Source organism: Rhinolophus sinicus, linkage group LG12 (assembly GCF_036562045.2).
Source record: "Rhinolophus sinicus isolate RSC01 linkage group LG12, ASM3656204v1, whole genome shotgun sequence".
Taxonomy (NCBI): domain Eukaryota; kingdom Metazoa; phylum Chordata; class Mammalia; order Chiroptera; family Rhinolophidae; genus Rhinolophus; species Rhinolophus sinicus.
The window spans coordinates 19,945,229-19,964,530 of NC_133761.1; the positions used below are offsets into that span (position 1 = coordinate 19,945,229).

General features: G+C 34.7%; 1 protein-coding gene and 1 pseudogene across 6 annotated transcripts in view; both read left to right on the top strand.

The window, feature by feature from the left end:
- CSMD3 (CUB and Sushi multiple domains 3) overlaps positions 1-19,302 on the top strand; it is a 1,090,811-nt gene that overhangs the window by 103,905 nt on the left and 967,604 nt on the right. For all 6 annotated transcript variants that reach the window (XM_074316364.1, XM_074316366.1, XM_074316365.1 and 3 more), the window contains exon 2: positions 15,470-15,692. In XM_074316364.1, the coding sequence (XP_074172465.1) occupies positions 15,470-15,692 (223 nt within the window). The remainder of the gene's footprint in view (positions 1-15,469; positions 15,693-19,302) is intronic.
- LOC109454556 (14-3-3 protein sigma) lies at positions 9,988-10,886 on the top strand (annotated as a pseudogene).

Here is a 19,302-nt window from a genome sequence, read left to right on the forward strand (position 1 = left end):
CATTTGTTTCCTTTTCACAAAATGAGGGTAACAATAGTAGGCGCATCAAAGAAAGTGCTGTGATACAAACTGCAGGTGAAGGTCATACATGTTAAACTATTTAGAAAAACACTATGCACACATATGAATTAATAATGACCTCTAATCTTATTAATGATAATTCAAGTTTCCAATGAATAGATATCAATAGTATGCACAATGCATATTATGGTCATGACACGTTAAAATTACCCTCACTCTTCCTCTTTTCTAATTTTCTGGTGAGAGACCCTGAGGGAACGGTCTTTCTCAGTTTTATCTATCTGGTAACTTCTGCCACTGTAAGCAGGCTTTCTTAATCATACCAACCCTTTTTCTTAAGGATTTACTTTTTTCTTGGAGGTATTCACCCCTAGGAAATTTAGTTATTTTCCCTTTGCCAACTTAGACCCTGCTTAGGGCCCTCAGATATTCTTTTCACCATGTATGTGTTAAATATCATTTCTCTTTTTTCATCATCTTTTGAAATACTCTTTAAAAAAATGTTCTTTGGTTAACATGAAAGCTTGTATCTTGACAGTAAGTCTCAAATATATCTTCTTGCTAGCAGCCATCTGTCAGCAGGTTGGAGCTGGACTGTCACTGCCGTTAAACTAAAATACACTTTCAGTGGTAGGAAAACCCATTCAACAACAATTTATCTTTCAGCTCCTTTTATTCCCCTGCACTTTGTCCATCATCTGCAGAACTGAGTCCCCCAAAATGGTAATATCATCTTGGCTGTCACTCACCCTCTTGCTTTCCAAACAGTGCACGGAAGAAAGCCTGCAAGGGAATTTAGAAATCCTTGTGCTTTGTTCATTGATGTGCCAAGGGCTGGAACTGCTCTTTGGAGTCACAAAAAGCCTGATTTTCATCTTTACATGCCTTTCAGTGTATTCTGCTTTCTAAAGTGAATACTGACTCTAGGCCTAATGGAAAAGCCACAGAGAAGTGGAAGAAGATAATAACCACAACAGTTATTACTAGCATTAGGTTAACCCGTGTAAGGTAACAATAAGGGGTAAAAAAGGAAAATCATATCATTGCTGCTGCAGTGAAGGAACAGAAATATCAAAAGGAAGACAAGTTGGAAAATAACCCTGAATGCCTTTCAATCACTTTATTGACATACACATATTTTAAATATTTTCTCTGCTCTTTCCAGCTCAGAACTCTCCGGCAAATATTTTCTTTTCTTTTCTTTTCTTTTTTTTTTTTTTTTTTTAATAGAGTGTTCAGGCAATAAACGTGACAGGTAGCTCGTGTCTGGAGGATTGTTAAGACACTTCTGGATTTTGGAAAGTATGAGGAAAAGGGTGATTGAATAGACAGTAGCCCCAAATATAATAATGTGGATGAATTTGATTGCCTGGAATATCTTTATTTTGTCATCAAGAAAAGCACATTTGACGGAAAAGTTAAATATCAGACATCACAAAATCTTAGCATTTTCCCACTGATACCCCAAAGCTGTAAATTCTCCATAAAGAGTAGAGAAAATAATACCTGTTTGTATTCTTAACCATGGCAAAGCATAAGCTTATTAAAGTAATATTCATTATCATACAACTCTAACTCATTTTATAATTTCTATCCTTTCAGTGTGCCTCACAGTCATTTTCTTACTTTAATACTTGATTGGAGACAGGAAATTAGAGAACATCTAGATTGAATGGTGTAAAATTTACTCTAACAAGGCAGATTAAAAATGTAGAAATCAGAAATCACATACATGTTCTGAAAAAGCCACTCTGTGTATAATAACTGTATGTTGTTAGACACGCAGAGCTTCAATAAAGGAAAAAAAAAATTATTGCCATCTAGTTTTTCCACAATCAGTAAAACACATCTTTATTTGAATTGTGACATAAGAATGAGAAGAGCATTTTGAATCTTTATTTTTATTTTTTTAAGATTTTTATTGGGGAAGGGGAACAGGTCTTTATTGGGAAACAGTGTGTACTTCCAGGACCTTTTTCCAAGTCAAGTTGTTGTCCTTTCAGTCTTAGTTGTGGAGGACGCAGCTCAGCTCCAGGTCAAGCTGCCATTTCTAGCTGCAGGGGGCACAGTCCACCATCCCTTGCGGGAGTCAAACCGGCATCCTTGTGGTGGAGAGGACACACTCCAACCAACTGAGCCATCTGGGAGTTCAGCAGCAGCTCAGCTCAAGGTGCCAGGTGCCATGTTCAATCTTAGTTGCAGGGGGCGGAGCCCACCATCCCTTGCAGGACTCAAGAAATGGAACTGGCAGCCTTGTGGTTGAGAGCCCACTGGCCCATGTGGGGAGTGAACCGGCAGCGTTCAGAGTTAGGAGCATGGAGCTCTAACCTCCTGAGCCACCGGGCCAGCCAATGAATCCTTAATTTTTAAACGCCATTTGAACATCTATCGCAAAACATTTTTTCACGCGCATTCATCTTACTTACATTTATGGTCTAAATGTAATATTTCTTCTCAGAGCAGAAATTAAAAGGAAGGAGAAGTGGGTTGGAAACTCAGAAAGTTAATTTACCAGGAGAGGTCAAATAACTATTTAATTTGTGTGTAATTTCATAGAAAAAAACTATAGAAAATTAAAAAAAAAAAAATCCCAGAAATTAACTAAGGGTGGGGAGTTAGAAGAGGGTAGAATAAGCCTAGAACAAAAATGAAAGATCAGTAACTAAATCATGATGGTAGAAGAGGACTTACCGAAAATGAAAAAAACGATAGATAGATGATTGATAGATAGATAGATGATAGATAGATAGATAGATAGATAGATAGATAGATAGATAGATAGATAGATAGATAGATAGATAAATGCAAATAGCATAGTTGTGGAAACTTAAATTCTGGGATCAGAGTGTGTGAGTTCAAATACCAACTCTGTCATTTGATAGCATGATCTGGGCAGTTACTCTGAATTACTTTCTTTCTGTGCTTGTTTACTCAAGAGTAAATTGAGACAAATTCAGTACTATCTCACAGAGCTGTTGAGCAGATTAAATGACTTATTACATGAAAAGTGCTTAAAATAAATAGAAGTAAATCTCAAGACAAGATATTTCTCTTCTTTATAGAAATACAAGTAAAATAAACAACAAACAAATAATCGATCTTGAATAATCCCAATGAGCTGCAACATGAGTAGGTCTAAATTTATTCTGAGACATCTAAAGGGATCTTCTTAACTGCATAAACATCGTGAATCTATTAGAACTTGTGCTTATCTTTGTCTATTCAACTTTTTGGAATTTACTAGCAAGCTTGCACATCAAATACAATATTGATTATACATAGTCCATGTATAAAATACATGAAGTCTGTCCCATGATTTCATCCATATTATTTTTTTATCTCAAACTCACTATCTTTTCCTCCAGAACTCTAATTACACTTATTTTAAATAATTTGGCATTGGCCAAATGGTTCCCTGATGTTCTGATCGTTTTATTTCACCTTTTCTCTCCTCTATAATCTTCAAAGTGGATAATTTATATTGATATGTCTTCAAGTTTACTGAATGTTTTCTTTTAGTAGTCTCCAATATGCTATAATGCCCATCTACTAGGATCTATAATTTTTCTTTGATTCTTTTTAGTTGCTATTTCTCTACTAATATTTTCTATCACTTATTAAGATGATATTATCTTCTTTTAATATAGCAGAATAGCTTTAGAACTTTTAAGTAAAATAAAGCCTTTAAATAATATCTTTACAAGCTTTTACATAGCTTTAAAAATAGCCATTTCAGAACCATTATAGCTAAGTCCATATCAGGCTTGTCTTTGGTTAAGTTCTATTTTTTTCCTCTCCTATATTTTGTATTCCTCTTCTTCTCCCTCCTCTTCCTTTAATCCCTTCTCCTCTTCTTTATCTTCTTCTCAACCATGGATTGCATTTTCCTGCTTCTTTGGATTCGTAGTAAATTTTGGTTGATTATTGGATATTGAGAATAGCATGGTTTAGACACTTTGGTCTGTTATTTTCCCCAGAAGAGTGCTGATTCTTGACTTAGAGGGATTTGAGTTATTTCCTTATCATCTTTAACTTGGGTAGTTTTTATTTTATATTTTATGAATGAGGTTGTATAGAGAGCTCTAAGTGTTTGCCTAGCCATGTAATCGGCAGGACTTGGCCTCCAAATTTGTGTCCCTGCGGATCTTGTCAAAGTTTGGCCTTAGGTTTCACCAGAGTAAGTCTAGAGTAGGTATTAGTCTGGAGTGTGGGTTCATTCTTTCAAGGCTCCTGGTGTCTCAGCTGGATGTTAGAGATGTTAACAATAGGTTGATTAGATTTTGCTACTCTAGAAAGATTTTTCAATCTAATGATCCACTACACTGTCCTTCCCTGATACAGTTCTACCTGTCTCTACTTTTCCTGTTCCAGCAATAAAGCATGGATAGGTGTGAGTTGGAAGTATTTGGATGGTCTTGCTCTGTACATCGATAGCATTGTCCTGAGGCATCTATTTATAGTGAATATGCACATGGAGACTGGGAACCCCTTGCTGCACAACTCTTATCTTCTCATGCAACATTCCACAAATTCTAAATACGCTGTTTGCCCCAAGCTCTGAAATCTGCCTCCTTACAGTATTTGGTATAAACTCTAATTCTCTGTACCACTGTTGGAAAATCACTCCCCGCAGAGAGTTAGTAGGACTCTAGGGCTGAGGCGCAAAAGGAGAAAACACTCTTCTTGGAATGTAGGGACGCTTCCTGTTGTAGAAACAGAGCTTCTTCCAAACAGGTGTAAATATATAAAGCAGTCACTACCACTACCTAGTATGGAGTGTGTAAGGGCCATGATGACAATGATTTTTCTGTTCTCCTGAACTTTCATCTCCTGCTGTGTCTTACTGGGGCCAAACTCAAATGGAAGCCAGACAGCTAAGGGGCAAAGGCTAGTGATGTGGTCCATGGCGAGCCTCTCCAGATAAAAAGTCATAGCGATATTTGAGTGGGGAAAAGGAATAACCAGTATATAGACATTTCTGAATTTAGGACACTAAATAATTTAAAAATTGTAATGGAAACACCTTTATGCACATATTTATGCAATCATCAGGGTACTGTGGAAATTATACAAAAATCCAGCTTATTACCTTGAACTATAACATTGTATACATATAAAAATGGCCCAATATTATTGAGAGGAATATAAACTGATATTTCTATAGATTTTAAAAATATTCTAGAGCTTGAATAAGTTTAAAAATTTTGAAGAAGTAAGGTCGATTTAAAGCCAGATAGGATTAAATGATATAATTTGAGAAGATTAAATCACAGTCACCTTTTTCCAGTTTTCTAGGAGCTACGCACGAGCTATTGCTAGTCCTCACAGGAATCCTCTAAGCTGGGTGTTATTATCATTCTTAACTTACAGGACAGTACACTGTGTTTCAGAATGGCTAACTGAATTTCCCAGGATCACAGAGCTGTTATGTGATAAATGCCAGTTATATGCAAATCCCAAGTTTACTTTCTGAACAGTACAAGCTACAGAATGTGAAAGTCAATTAATGCAGTGAGACAGTTGCTGTAAGAGTAGACGACACTTCACTTAAAAAGGAGGAAATTATGTGAACTAGAAATCAATATTAAAATTTATTTAGAACACCTATAAAACAGTCTGGAGAGAATACTACTGTATAAAGTTTTTGGATTATTCAATAGCATTGGAATTGTGCTAAAATGCATTAAGTTTAGAGAACATATGTTCATGGGGTATGATTAGTTATAATTAATACCCATTTTAGAGGCTAAAAGTCAGATGAAAATTAAGGTATTAGTAACAGAAACATATGATGAGAACTATCATATCAATGGACTATTAAAAACTTTATTTATTCTAGGGAAAAAAAGATATAATGCCTATATCATTAGAGGTAGAATGTGACCTTTATATCATTGCCTAATAAAACCTACAATTTGTGAAATTTACATTTACAATATTGATATATTTAAACATTATATCTTATTTGACTGCAGGACTTGATAACTAAATACATTATCCTTCTTCAATATTTCTATTGTGCTAATCAGATCAATTTAAAACTTATTTTTATTATAATTTGTTGGAATTTTTTCTTGACCTTAAGTTTATAATAATGTCCCAATGAACTGTTTATAAGTCCATAAGTGATTCTCCAGAAATAATTCAGCTTTCATAATTTTCAGTGGCAATATTTGTTTACAGTAGTAATTGTATGCTTTTGAAAATACATTAGAGAATCATGTCTTCAAGCTAGGAAGCAACAGGAAACCACTGATTTCCTCCCTTTGACATTACAAGTTAGTGTTTACATGGAACTGATAATATATGTCTAAAATATTATTAATTTGCCAGATTGATAGGCTTTCCTCCATTGGTTGATTTTTTTTTCTTCTCTTTTCAAGAGGCATATTCTGTTCCTAAGTGTTCCTTCATCATTAATTCATTTATTCCATTTTTTTTAAATAGATGTTTTTAATTCTAGAATCTTTCAAATACCACTGAAAACATCTTAGCTATTCCAAAAGTCTGGTAATTCAATTATTATGGAAAATGGTGAATATCTTAGGAAATTCCATACTAAACGGACAAGTCAACACATGACTTGTTACACTATAAAAAATAGTCCAGTGAACTCAAGAAAGCAAAATTACGTATTTCTTTTTCACCATCAAGAACCAAAGGAATGGATATTTTGGACAGTCAGTATGGCCTGAGTAACAAAGTTCGAAATATAAATGTACTCTACAATATGCCAGTTGGACAATATGAAAGATACACTTCAGAAAATATGCCTTGGACAATCTCATCTTTTACCCTAAACCTAAAAATATGTATTTATCTTTTAGTAGCAAAACTAGAGTAAAAATGAAATGTAAAATAAAAGTTTAACTTACTGGAAAACCAACTCCAATTTGAATAATTATTTGTTTTCCCCCATTCTCTATATTTTAAAGGCCTAGGAAATTTACAATATCAAGGTACATTTTCTCCTATAGAGAGGCAGACACTTTAGCATTAACATGTATATGATGTTCTGAGATAAAACATGTCCGCCTATTCTGAAAATAAAAATTTGATGTATTTTTATTGATAACAACCTAAACTAGTAGGTATCCATCTGCTAGCATATTTTGTTCATTTGGGAAATAGGTACTTTTTATTCTCTGACAAATTGGTGATAGAATTTTCTAGTGTGTTTAAATGTATATGTTCTAATTCAAAGACGATGGAATAGCTAAATTACATAATAGTTAAAGATAATAATTATAGTAAAAATAACAGGAAGAGGAAAAATAGAAAGAGGAAAATAGAAATATAATATTCACTATCCTTAAAATATTATTGGAAGAGATTTGCAGCTGTTACCATGTTTAATCTTTAAATAGGTTCTCTTATTATCCTATTTTTATATACAAGGAAGCTGAGACATAATAAAATTAAGTAATTTTGCAAAAAGGAGTGCTAGGTTGTGAAATCAGGATGTCTGGTTTCAAAATCTGTGGCTCATGGAAAAGTAGTATTTTCAATAAAACTATGAATTGCATTTTAAAGGTCAATTAAAAAGACAAATGTAGACAAGAAAGTCTCAATTTGAAGAGGATGCCTCAATTAATAAATTCATATTTTATAGAATACATAGTAAAAAATACAGTGATCTTTGAGAGAAATAAAACCAGGTGCAAATTTAAAAAGTTTTCCATTGACTATTGCAAACTTCTTTATCTCTATTGTAATAATATTGGATAGACATGGGCCAAGTTAAAACATTGCATTGATGGTGGGTAATAATATAATTTATAATAAAACATATAAAATGTATTTTTATTATAAATAAATTTTATGCTGTTTGTCATATCTATTGTTCTGTTTCTTTTCTATAAACCAGAATTCTCTTTATATCTCTTCAATCCATTTGAAGATATGTCATATCACATACCCCTCAAAATAAAAGACAGGATAAGAAACTACATGTAGAAAAATGAAATGATAATCATAGAGTTCAGAAAAAAGAGAAAATTTTCAAAGAGGGATCCTCACTATTTTTTTTTTTATTAAAGTTTATTGAGGGTCAATGGTTAGTAAAGTTTAAAAGGTTTCAAGTGTACAATTCTGTAATAAATCATCTATATATCACATTATGTGTTCACCACCCAGAGTCAGTTCTCCTTCCATCACCATATGTTTGATCCTCACTATTTGTAAGGGATTGAACTTCAAATTGAAGGGCCTACAATTTTATCTTAGCAGAAGTGAAGGTAAAATAAGTTTTATTTAAGGAAAACAGTATTTTAAAAAGAAATGGAGGCAAGATAGTTCAAGACTTATTAAATAAAATAAAAATCAGTGAATTATGTGGCCAGAGCACAGGTTTCCATGACATTTACAGAGGAAGTTTGAGTAATAACTCTAAAAACATAACTTGTGATACCTGCTGAGGGTTTTATTTGCATTTTTCCCTAGGGTCTGCTCTGTTTTTGGAGGATGACAATGTATAGAAATAATTAGGTGCGAAAGTGACTAATGATGAGATAATGCATTCCTCAGAAAGCAGTTTCTGTAATGGAGATGGATGTTTATTGGGGATTGTTCTTTGGATCAATACCTGTGGAAGGGAAACGCTTTGGGTAGAGGGAGAAATCGAGCTGTTATTTCATCCTAATACAGGGCTATGCTGATCCCACAAAAATAACTGGAGCCAGAATATCACTTTAAGCAGTTCTGAGTTGGGATGAATGAGTCAGTCTTTTATATACTCACATTTATCAATCACTTGATGTAGGCTGCCCTGGAAGAAGGTATGTTTGGATCAGGCAGTTTTCTTAATCAGAGGCAATCTCCAAAGAGGACTGATAGCTGGGAGCTATCCTCCAGCTGCATTCCATGCAGCTGAGAAAATAGTCCTTTACTCCTGAATCTGGCATCCTAGCATCCACCACAGAATTTCAAGGACAGAGAGAAAGGAGACTAAAACATATTAAAATGAGCAGAGTATCAAGTGGAACTAAAATAAAGGATCTAATGCTCCTGTCATTGGAGTCATGAAAAAAAGAGAAAATAGGGCTTAAGGAAATAATGACTGAAAACTTCCTCATTTGGCAAGAAACATTAACCTACAGATTAAAAAGGCAGAGTAAACTCCAAACTGGATAGGCCCAAAGAAACCCATGCCATGTGCATCATAATTAAACTGAAGACAAAATAAACACCTTGCAAGCAGCCAGAGAAGGACACATTACCTATAGGTGAAGGCAAGTAAGGGTCTTGAACTCAACTCCATCAACCCACAGATGTAACCAACACTTACAGAACACTATTCATAACACTGGAATACACACTTTTTTTCAAGTATCCAAGGAACATATACTAACATAGACAACATCCTGGGCAATAAAACTTAAACAACTGTAAGTTGAAATCATCCAGAGTGTGTTCTCTGATGAAAATGGAATCAAACTAGAAATCAATAGCAAAATTTTAACAGGAAAATATCCAAACATTTGGAAACTAAACAATTCACTTCTCTAATAGCCATGGGTTGAAAAGGAAGATTCAAAAGAAAAAAGGAGGGGCCGGCAGGTGAAAAAGGAGAAGAGATTAAGAAGTACAAATGAGTAGTTACAAAATAGTCATGGAGATGTACAGTACAGCATAGAGAATACAGTGAATAATATGGCAATAACTATGTATAGCAGCAGGTAGGTACTAGTCAGAGAGATCACGTCTCAAATTATATAAATGTCTAACAACTATGCTGTACACCTGAAATTGATATCAAATAATATTGAATGTCAACTGTAATTGAAAAATTAAAAGGGAGGGGGAAGGTGAAATGGAAGAAGAGGTCCAAATTTCCAGGTATGAAACAAGTAAGTTAGCCCTCCTGCTCCAGCCAAAAGGCAGGCAGAGAGCTGGAGAGGCAGAGAGTCCGGCATTGGTCCCGAGGCAGCCAGCTAGTCTGCTGCCTGTCTGTCTGTCCCCAGAGCCATGGAGAGAGCCAGTCTGCTACGGAAAGCCAAGTTGGCCGAGCAGGCCCAATGCTGTGAGAACATGACAGCCTTCATGAACAGTGCTGTGGGAAAGCGTGAGAAGCTATTCTGCGAAGAGTGAAACCTACTGTCAGTGGCCTACAAGAATGTGGTGGGTGGCCGGAGGGCTGCCTGGAGGGTCCTGTCCAGTATCTAGCAGAAAAGCAATGAGGAGGGCTCAGAGGAGAAGGGTCCGTAGGTGTGAGAGGACTGGGAGGAGGTAGAGACTGAGCTCCGGGTATGTGTGATACCTTGCTGGGCCTGCTGGACAGCCACCTCATCATGGAGACTGGTGATGCTGAAAGCCAGGTCTTCTACCTGAATATGAAAGGCGACTATTACCGTTACCTGGCCGAGGTGGCCACTGGTGACAACAAACGCATCTTTGACTCAGCCTGGTCAGCCTACCAGGAAGCCATGGACATCAGCAAGAAGGAGATGCCACCCACCAACCCCATCTGCCTGGGCCTGGCCCTGAACTTGTCCATCTTACACCACGAGACTGCCAACCGCCCTGAGGGGGCCGTCTCAGCGGCCAAGACCACCTTTGACAAGGCCATGGCTGACCTGCACACCCTCAGCCAGGAGCCCTGCAAACAAGCACCCTCACCATGCAGTTGCTGCTAGAAAACCTGACGGTGGACGACTGACAACACTGTGGAAGAAGGAGGAGCCCCAGAGCTGAGCTGTGCCTGCTACCCTCCCTGCTATGCCCTACCTGCTCCAGTCTCCCAGCAAAGCGGACTAGTATGGGGTGAGAAGTGCAGTCCTTCTTCCAGAATGTTCTTCCCTAGCTCAGAGAGTCTCCACAGAGAGCCAGAGGATCCCACTCTTCCTGCAGCCATCAGGTGCTACTAACCACTGGTCATGGCATTTCCCTGCTCTCTGCACCCCCTCCTAGAGACACTGCCCATGAACCAGGCCCCTTCTTTTCCCCTCTTGATTCCCTCCTGCACCGGCTGCTTCTGTATATTAAAAATTGAAGAGTGTTCCACCCTTGTAGCTGAGAACTGGACCATGTGGCAGAGGTTAGAGATGAATGTGTGAGTGTGTGTGTGTGTGTGTGTGTGTGTGTGTGTGTGTGTGAAAGAGCAAGACCTGAAATAAGAGGTCAAGCATGTCTGCTAGGTGTGACCATGTTTCTCTCACTAAAGTTCCTCTGTTGCATTCGAAAAATATAAATAAATAAAAGTAAAAATAAGTCATGGGGATGTATTGCAGAGCATATAGTCAATAATATTGTGATAATATGGTATAGTGTCTGAGAATTGCTAGACTTATGGTGATCACTCCTTTAGGTATATAAATGTTGAATAACTATGGTGTACCCATGAAACTGATATAATATTGTATGTTAGCTTTGTTTTTAATACAAATCTTTTTACAAAGTTAAGGTGTGGAAAATACAACATAAGGCAATTAAAAACTGTTAAAGACGGAATCTGTGGAAAGTTGTAATGCCAGTTTTTGATACAGATTTTCAAAAAACACATACTGAATCACCTAGATTAAGTTTTGTTTCCATGTGTTCTTACAGCGAATTGTGCTTACGCCAATCATAGCACTAACATATTCTATAATAATAAGAATCTACATTTCCCTGCTGTCTTATGCTGCAGTTTGTCAGTTCCATAGAGACAGCCTATGATAATGTCCTTTTTATCATGGCATATGTGATGAATACATGAACAAATGTGGAAGAAAGATCATCAAGGAAGATGAGTCAAAAATGAGATGATGCTTCATATGTACTATAAGGAACAATAAGGTGCTGGGAATTTATGAGAGCAATGAGCTATAAAGAATAAGCAAAGTTGTTTCATTTAGTGATGTATACATGAAAGGCAAAGATGGATTACCAATGAATAAACAGAAACCTAAGTAACTGTGTCTTAAAAGAGAAGTGAGAAAAGATAAAGAATTCATTTAAAAATCTTAAGTATATGGAGAGGCAATTCATTAAAACAGAATCATGAATGAATGAGAAGTGCCTGACAAAATATTTGATCCCAATAGGATTCAGAGAAATGCAAAATAAAATAGTAAGACAACATTGTTTGCCTTGCATAATTTGCCTTGCGAAAAATCTAGTGTTACCAAAATTGGGGTGGAGGTGTGAAACACTTCGCAAACTGGTGATAGTACAGACATTTTTACATTTATTGGAGGCAGTTCAGCTATATCTATCAAAATTTAAAATCCAGCACTTCCATTCCTGGAATTCCATCTGAAGGATTTTTCACACAAGCACATAAGGATGTGTGTCCACAGTTGCTCCTTATGTATTTGTAACCACAAAGAATAAAGCGTTTAATAGGAAATTTACTAAATAAATTATAGTGCAGGCATACCCTATGCCATGTAGCTATTTAGTCATTACAAAAGAATGAAGATGTATACATGAGAATTAGGAAAAAAATCAGTGACATTTTACACAAATCAATAAAAAAGATTCAGAAAAATATGCACTGTATGACTATTTGTTAGAAATATGCATACAAGGTCAGACAATTAATTTCACGAACTTATCCTAGAAAAAAATGCCATATAACTAATTGCTGAATATCACTATGGTCACTTTCCAAGCACACCCCTTGGAAAGCTATGTACCGACTCCAGCTCCTAGTGCACCCTTCAAAGCAATTTTGGAACTCTTTTTCTGGAATGGCCATCAGAGCTGCCATCGTATTACCCTTGATGTCCTGAATATCATCAAAATGTCTTCCTTTCAATATTTCCTTTATCTTCAGGTAAAGAAAGAAGTCATTGGGGGCCAGATCAGGTGAGTAGGGATCGTGTTACAATACAGTTATTTGTTTACTGGCTAAAAACTCCCTCACAGACAGTGCCCTGTGAGCTGGTGCATTGTCATTATACAAGAGCCATGGTTTTTGGTGAAAAATTCAGGTCATCTAACTTTTTCACGCAGCATTTTCAGCACTTCCAAATAGTAAACTTAGTTAACTGTTTGTCGAGTTGTCACAAATTCATAATGAATAATCCCTTTGATATAAAAAATAAGGTTAGCAAATCATTGCAACAAGTTCGCGAACTTAATTGTTGAAACTTATGTATTTGTTTGTGCCCAGAAATGGCCTGGAATGGAAACACTAAGCTAACATCAATGACTAATCTTGTGAAGAATAAATAAATAAGGGGAGATTTTGTTTTACATTAAAAAAGAAAACAACTCTATTTACTTCTGATTATTTTGTGTGTGAAAAGTATAAACCTTCTGTTAGGAAAATTTACTTTATTATGAATAATATAACTTGCATCAAACTTAGATATTAATAGAAATGAAAATAAAATGGAGAATACAGATAAGAAAGCTTAAAAATAGTTGTAATTCCTAATTTTCTTAGATAAAAAAATAAAATAAAATAAAATGCATCAATCAACAGGTCCTTGAGGAATTAATGGACAAAGCTGAGCATGTTATTTTAGGACATATACCTTTTTTCTAAAACTATCAGTGTCATGGGGCTTGAGGATACATAAAATAGCCCATAGATCAGTTTGTAGCTAAAGGGATTCGTGCTTACATTTAGTTATGAAGTTCAAATTGGAAGCTGTTCAGGCAGAAAACTAATAGAAATGGGTGATAGCTAATTAACCTAAGGCTTCAAAGTAATTGCTCTGTATGAAGCAATTTAAAAGGGACCTTTCTTTTTATTTTTGAAAATCATAAAATGTCCTATTTGACATTTGGTGCATCAGCAAAAATATATGTACACATAAAAAAATACTGATTTTTAAAAACTACCTTACCCAACTTCCATTTAAGTTTTTAAAAGGGCAAAAGAGTCACAAGAACTGTGCTACATATATATTGACTATCCCAGGCTTTACTATTCGTAGAGATAATTGAAGTAGATTCCTAAAGTTAATATGGCTAGGAGGATCGGATTTTACTGATTACCTTCATCCTGAGCCATAGGCCTCACTACTGGAGTCAGCAGAGTCAGCTACTCTAAAGCAGAGAAGTGGCTCCACAGGCAATAAAAAGATGCTCTTGTAAAGAGAGTGTGGAATTAACATACATCTGAAATCAGCCTCTACCTGCCACAATCTACAATTCTGGCTCCCCATCTTCCTTGTAAGGTTCCTCACACTTTAAAAAAAATATCCATACCTACGAAACATATACTCATTCCTTCTCAGAGAGAGGATTCCCAAATTTCCTGCATTTCCTACACCTAGTTTCAAACACAGCTGCTTTGGGGAGTATGATATCCCATATTAGCCAAACTAGTGAGTTTCTCTCCCCCGAATTAGTTTTTATCTCTTACTTTTACCTTCACGGTACTTAAGCTTCATGTGTGATGCACACATGTGGAAATAAGGTCTAGGTTAAGAGTTCTCATCAGAGTTTCTGCAGCCATGGCTGCCTGCCTCTATATCTATGCTTTAATAACATATCAACTAATCTAGATACTCGTACGTGCTGACTATTATATAAATCTTCGAGTTTTATATTACACAGTACAACTACAAAATATTACTTTGTCATAAATGAATGCCTCAGGAAATATGGTAAGTTTTCTAGGTATCTCCAAGAGCCAAGCTCTCAATAATTTAGACCTCCTGCAAAGCTAATATGGAAGTTTTTAAGATGGCTGCTGACAGTTACCTAGGATTCGATTTTTGAATATATTTTCTCCCTAATCTTAGGTTTCACCTGATGCAGTTAAAGTAGGATTGTGTCCATTTTGGTCCAACCAACCACTCTGGTCAAAAACAGAGTACTTACATTGTTTTTTTGTTTTTTTTTTAGGTCTGAGTCATTTATTCCTCTGCTAGAATCAGGGTGGGATAGACTTTCTAAAGCACATTGGCTATATGGTAGTGATATGGACACCCAAAAGAGTTAACATGCTTTACCAAGAAAAAAAATGGAGGTGTTTTGTTTTGATTTTTAAATTAATTGGAGTGACAATTGTTAGTGTAATTACATAGATTTCAGGTGTACAATTCTGTATTACATCATCTATAAATCCCATTGTGTGTTCACCACCCAGAGTCAGTTCTCCTTCCATCACGACATATTTGATCCCCCTTACCCTCATCTCCCATTTTTTAAAGATCCAAAAGGCATACTAAAATCATTAAATATTCAATGTTGTTTCTGAGTGTCCGAAATTACATGGAAAACTACCTCAAGAAAGATATAATGTTCTAGGATTGTGTTTGTCTGTTGGATCATGTAATAAATGTGAGTCATATATGTAGATTTCATTTTATCTTTTGGTTTATAATTATTAATCACAATATGTGTGATAAATGACAAGCCTCCCAGTATTTTGCTGTTATGTTTTACCTAACTCTCAAATTGTCACTTACAAAATTATCGCAACATGTATTTTGGAAAATCAATGTGCCTCATGGATTACTCTTGTTTTATAAAATATTAATGTTTGTTTATTTGTTTTTTGTTGCAGGTTTTATTTATACATGTGGTGGAACTTTAAAAGGACTTAATGGCACTATAGAAAGCCCTGGTTTTCCATACGGATATCCAAATGGTGCAAACTGTACATGGGTAATAATAGCAGAAGAACGAAATAGAATACAAATTGTTTTTCAGTCATTTGCTCTAGAAGAAGAATACGACTACCTATCCTTATATGATGGACATCCTCATCCTACAAACTTTAGGACAAGGTTAGTGTATTTTAAATGGAAGAATGGAGGGAAAATATTTTATGGGTAAAAGTAGTTTATCTTACAAAGGATGCTTAACATTTGTGGTACGATTATAATAAAGTTATACTTCATACAATTATTATTCATTTGGAAATATATCATCCCATGAACAAATTAGCTCAGTATCTGACTTCGTAGTACTCGCATATTGTGATCTCTTTAGAGTGGTTAACACTATTATGTTTTTAAAAATGTTTATCTCAAGGCTTCAGTATTTATGGGCATAACTTACGGTAAAGTGAAGGCGTACCATGTAATGGGTCTTTCAGTGGTATGTACCCAATTTTAATATACAACAATATGCAAGAATACTTGAAAATAAGCACTCATATGATAGAATACATTATTTTTAGATAATTTGTGTGGTTTATGAAATCTAAATATATGAATTTAGACACTTTCATGCCAACACTGGGACACTAAAGTTTCTGTACATACAAAGAAATTCTTTGTTTTTAAGCCTTGTTGGTAAAACAGATGTGAAAATTAGCTGCCACCCTGTCTATTATTTCAGTGGTTCCTCAGAATTTCTTTTTGGGAAATAGGATATCTAAACGTATGAAATGTTTTTGCTACCTTTCCTAAAACACCTTTTAAACATAGATCAAGTCTAATTCAACCCAGTTCAAGTGCCAGATAGAACAAATTTCGTTTAGTCCTGGATATTTACCAATGTGTGCATATTTTTCTTTAAACGTAGTAAACCGTTTTTCAAATTTCTAATTAAAAATATTCTAAGCAGATAACCTGTAATAATTAAAGATTCTTTACATATTTAGTTATGTTTCCAGTCAGAATGACAATTAAACATGCCTGAATTGTGGTTTCAAACCACAGAGACAGTAACTGTTGTTCCTTTTTCTTTCTTTCTTTTCTTTTTTTTTTTTTTTTTGGCTATACATTTATTACAGAGTATTTCTTATGTCTTCTTTCTTTCATGCTGTTTAAGTCTCTCAGTATTCATCCATTTCAAAAATATACAGTATGGCTGACATGTCTGACAGTGTCATCATCATTGCCAATATCATTAAAAGCTGGATGTTATTTATTAATGACATAGCATGAAGTCAAGATTTTAAGCAGGCAGCACTGTGTGTTCATCTTGCCTGTACTAGTTGGTGTATGTGTGGGTGTGAGTATCTGCCTTTACCTGTACACATTCAATCAGATTACAGGCTATAAAAGAAAATGGAAGATAATTCTTAAACTATCAAGCCAGCTAGTTAATGTATATACAAGTTAAAAAAAATAAAGACTTTTGTATATTTTCTTTACAGCAGCAATATATGCTATACAATTGGTACAATTGGTATAAAATAGAAAATAGGAATAAAGCTCTCTTAATGTTACCTGTCAGTTTCTAACTAGCAATTCACTGACAGTATGGATTGTACAAGTGTCTATTCTCTCTAGATCATCTTGGGGGGGGGGGAATAACACTGCTCTCTTTTTCTTTTTAAACAATTGTGGCCCCTGGGAAGTTAAAATACTTTATCAGACGGGGTAAATCAATTTTATGTTCTCATTCTTTCTTTCCTAATACGTAAATGGGGGGATAATAGCACTTAATTTACAGATACTGTATTATGAAGATTACAATGTAATGAAAGCTCAAGAAATCTAACCCACAGCATTCATTGAGTTCTCTGTACCTGACAGTTCTCTGTACCTATTTTGTAGTCATTATATTATTTAATTTCTCTCCTATTCAAATAATGTGAAAATATTTCTATTATTATTACTATCATTTTACAACTGGGAAATGAGGCTTAAGTTACTTGCCCACACGAAATATTGTTGAAAATAGCAAGAGACAGGACTGTCATTGCAACCCAGATTAGTATCAATTCACAGCTAAGATATATATATATAGATATAGATATAGATATAGATATAGATATAGATATATTTTATATATATAAAGATATATTATATATAAACATTATATATATTTAATGCATTGTATATCATAATGTATATGTGATCTCAATGGTTTATGTATTGATATATGAATTAAAACCTATTTTCCTTGATTAAATTTAATAAAAAATAAAAATATTTTAACATGTATAACATAAAGATAAAATATAATCATCAATTAGAAATGTAGTCTTGATATTTATTATGGGCTCTATTCTAATATGTGCTCTATAGCATTTTGCTCACTGTGACTATATAAGACATCTATTGGTCTTTATGTTTAGAGAAATAATGTTGCCAGTGTGACAACTGATTTCAATTATCAAGACTAAACAAACAAAAAAAAATCCCATGTGTAACCTACAGCTCCTTCCAGACTGAGTTTATATACAATGTCTGCTGTTTGATTAGAAGTTGAAACAGCTGCTGGCAGCTTCATTTTTGTGTCTGTCCCTTTCATGATACATTAGGTGCCTAGAATTTATTCTGAAAGCCTGTAACCTTTGAACAACATTTCCCCATTTTGCCCACCACCCCCAGCCCCTTGCAACAACCATTCTATGCTACTTCTCTGAAATTGGATATTTTCTAGAATTCACATATAAATGAAAATACCATAGATAATAGTTTTCTTGGTCTGACTTCCTTCACTTAGCATAATGCCCTTAAGGCCTATTTTGTGCTGTTGAAAATAGCAGGATTGCCTTATTTCTAATGGCAGAATAATTAAATTTCTACAAAATATGCACAAACTCATATAACCCACATCCTTATAAACATATGAATATTTTCATCATCCCAGAAAGTTCCATTGTATTTCTTTCCAGTCAATTCTTATACTTTCCCAAGCAACGACTGTACTAGTTTATTTCACCATGGGTTTTTTTTTACCCCTTCGAAATAGTTATATATATTGAATGGTAGAATATGCACTCTTTGCCTTTTCTTTTTCACTCAGCATGATGTTTTTGAGAGTCATCCACTTTTCTTGTGTGTGACAACAGTTACTTTTTATTGCTGAGTAACATTTCATTTCATGAATTGCTTATTCTCCTTTTAATGAATATTTGAATTGGTTTACTTTTGGGGCTATGCTGCATAAAGATACAATGAACATTCATGTACAAGTCTTTTTGTGGCTTCAATTTAATTTCCCTTGGAAAAATACCTAGTAGAATTGTTGGGTTATTGAGTAAATATATGTAATATCATTAAAAAATCAACTCTCAACAGATTTTTATAGTAGTTGCACCATTTTATGTCACCATTTCATGAGGGTTCTGATTGCACCATAACTTTGTCAACATTTCAGGTTGTCAATCTTTATTGTTTTTATTTTGCATTTCTGTGATGATTAATGATATTGAGCACTTTTTAAAGTGCTTGACAGTTTATTGATATATCTTATGAAGTGTCTATTTACATATATAGCCTGCTTTTTAATTGAGTTGTTTTATTTGTCTTGATATTATTGAATTATAAGTGTATTTATGCTATCTTTATGCCATTTTTTGACAAATATATCCATTGCAAATGTTTTCTTCTGATCTATGACTTGATTTTTTTTCTTTTTATTATACTATCTTTTAATGAGCTGAAATTCTTAATTTTGACAAAGTCCAGTTTATTCATATTTTATTTTATTAAT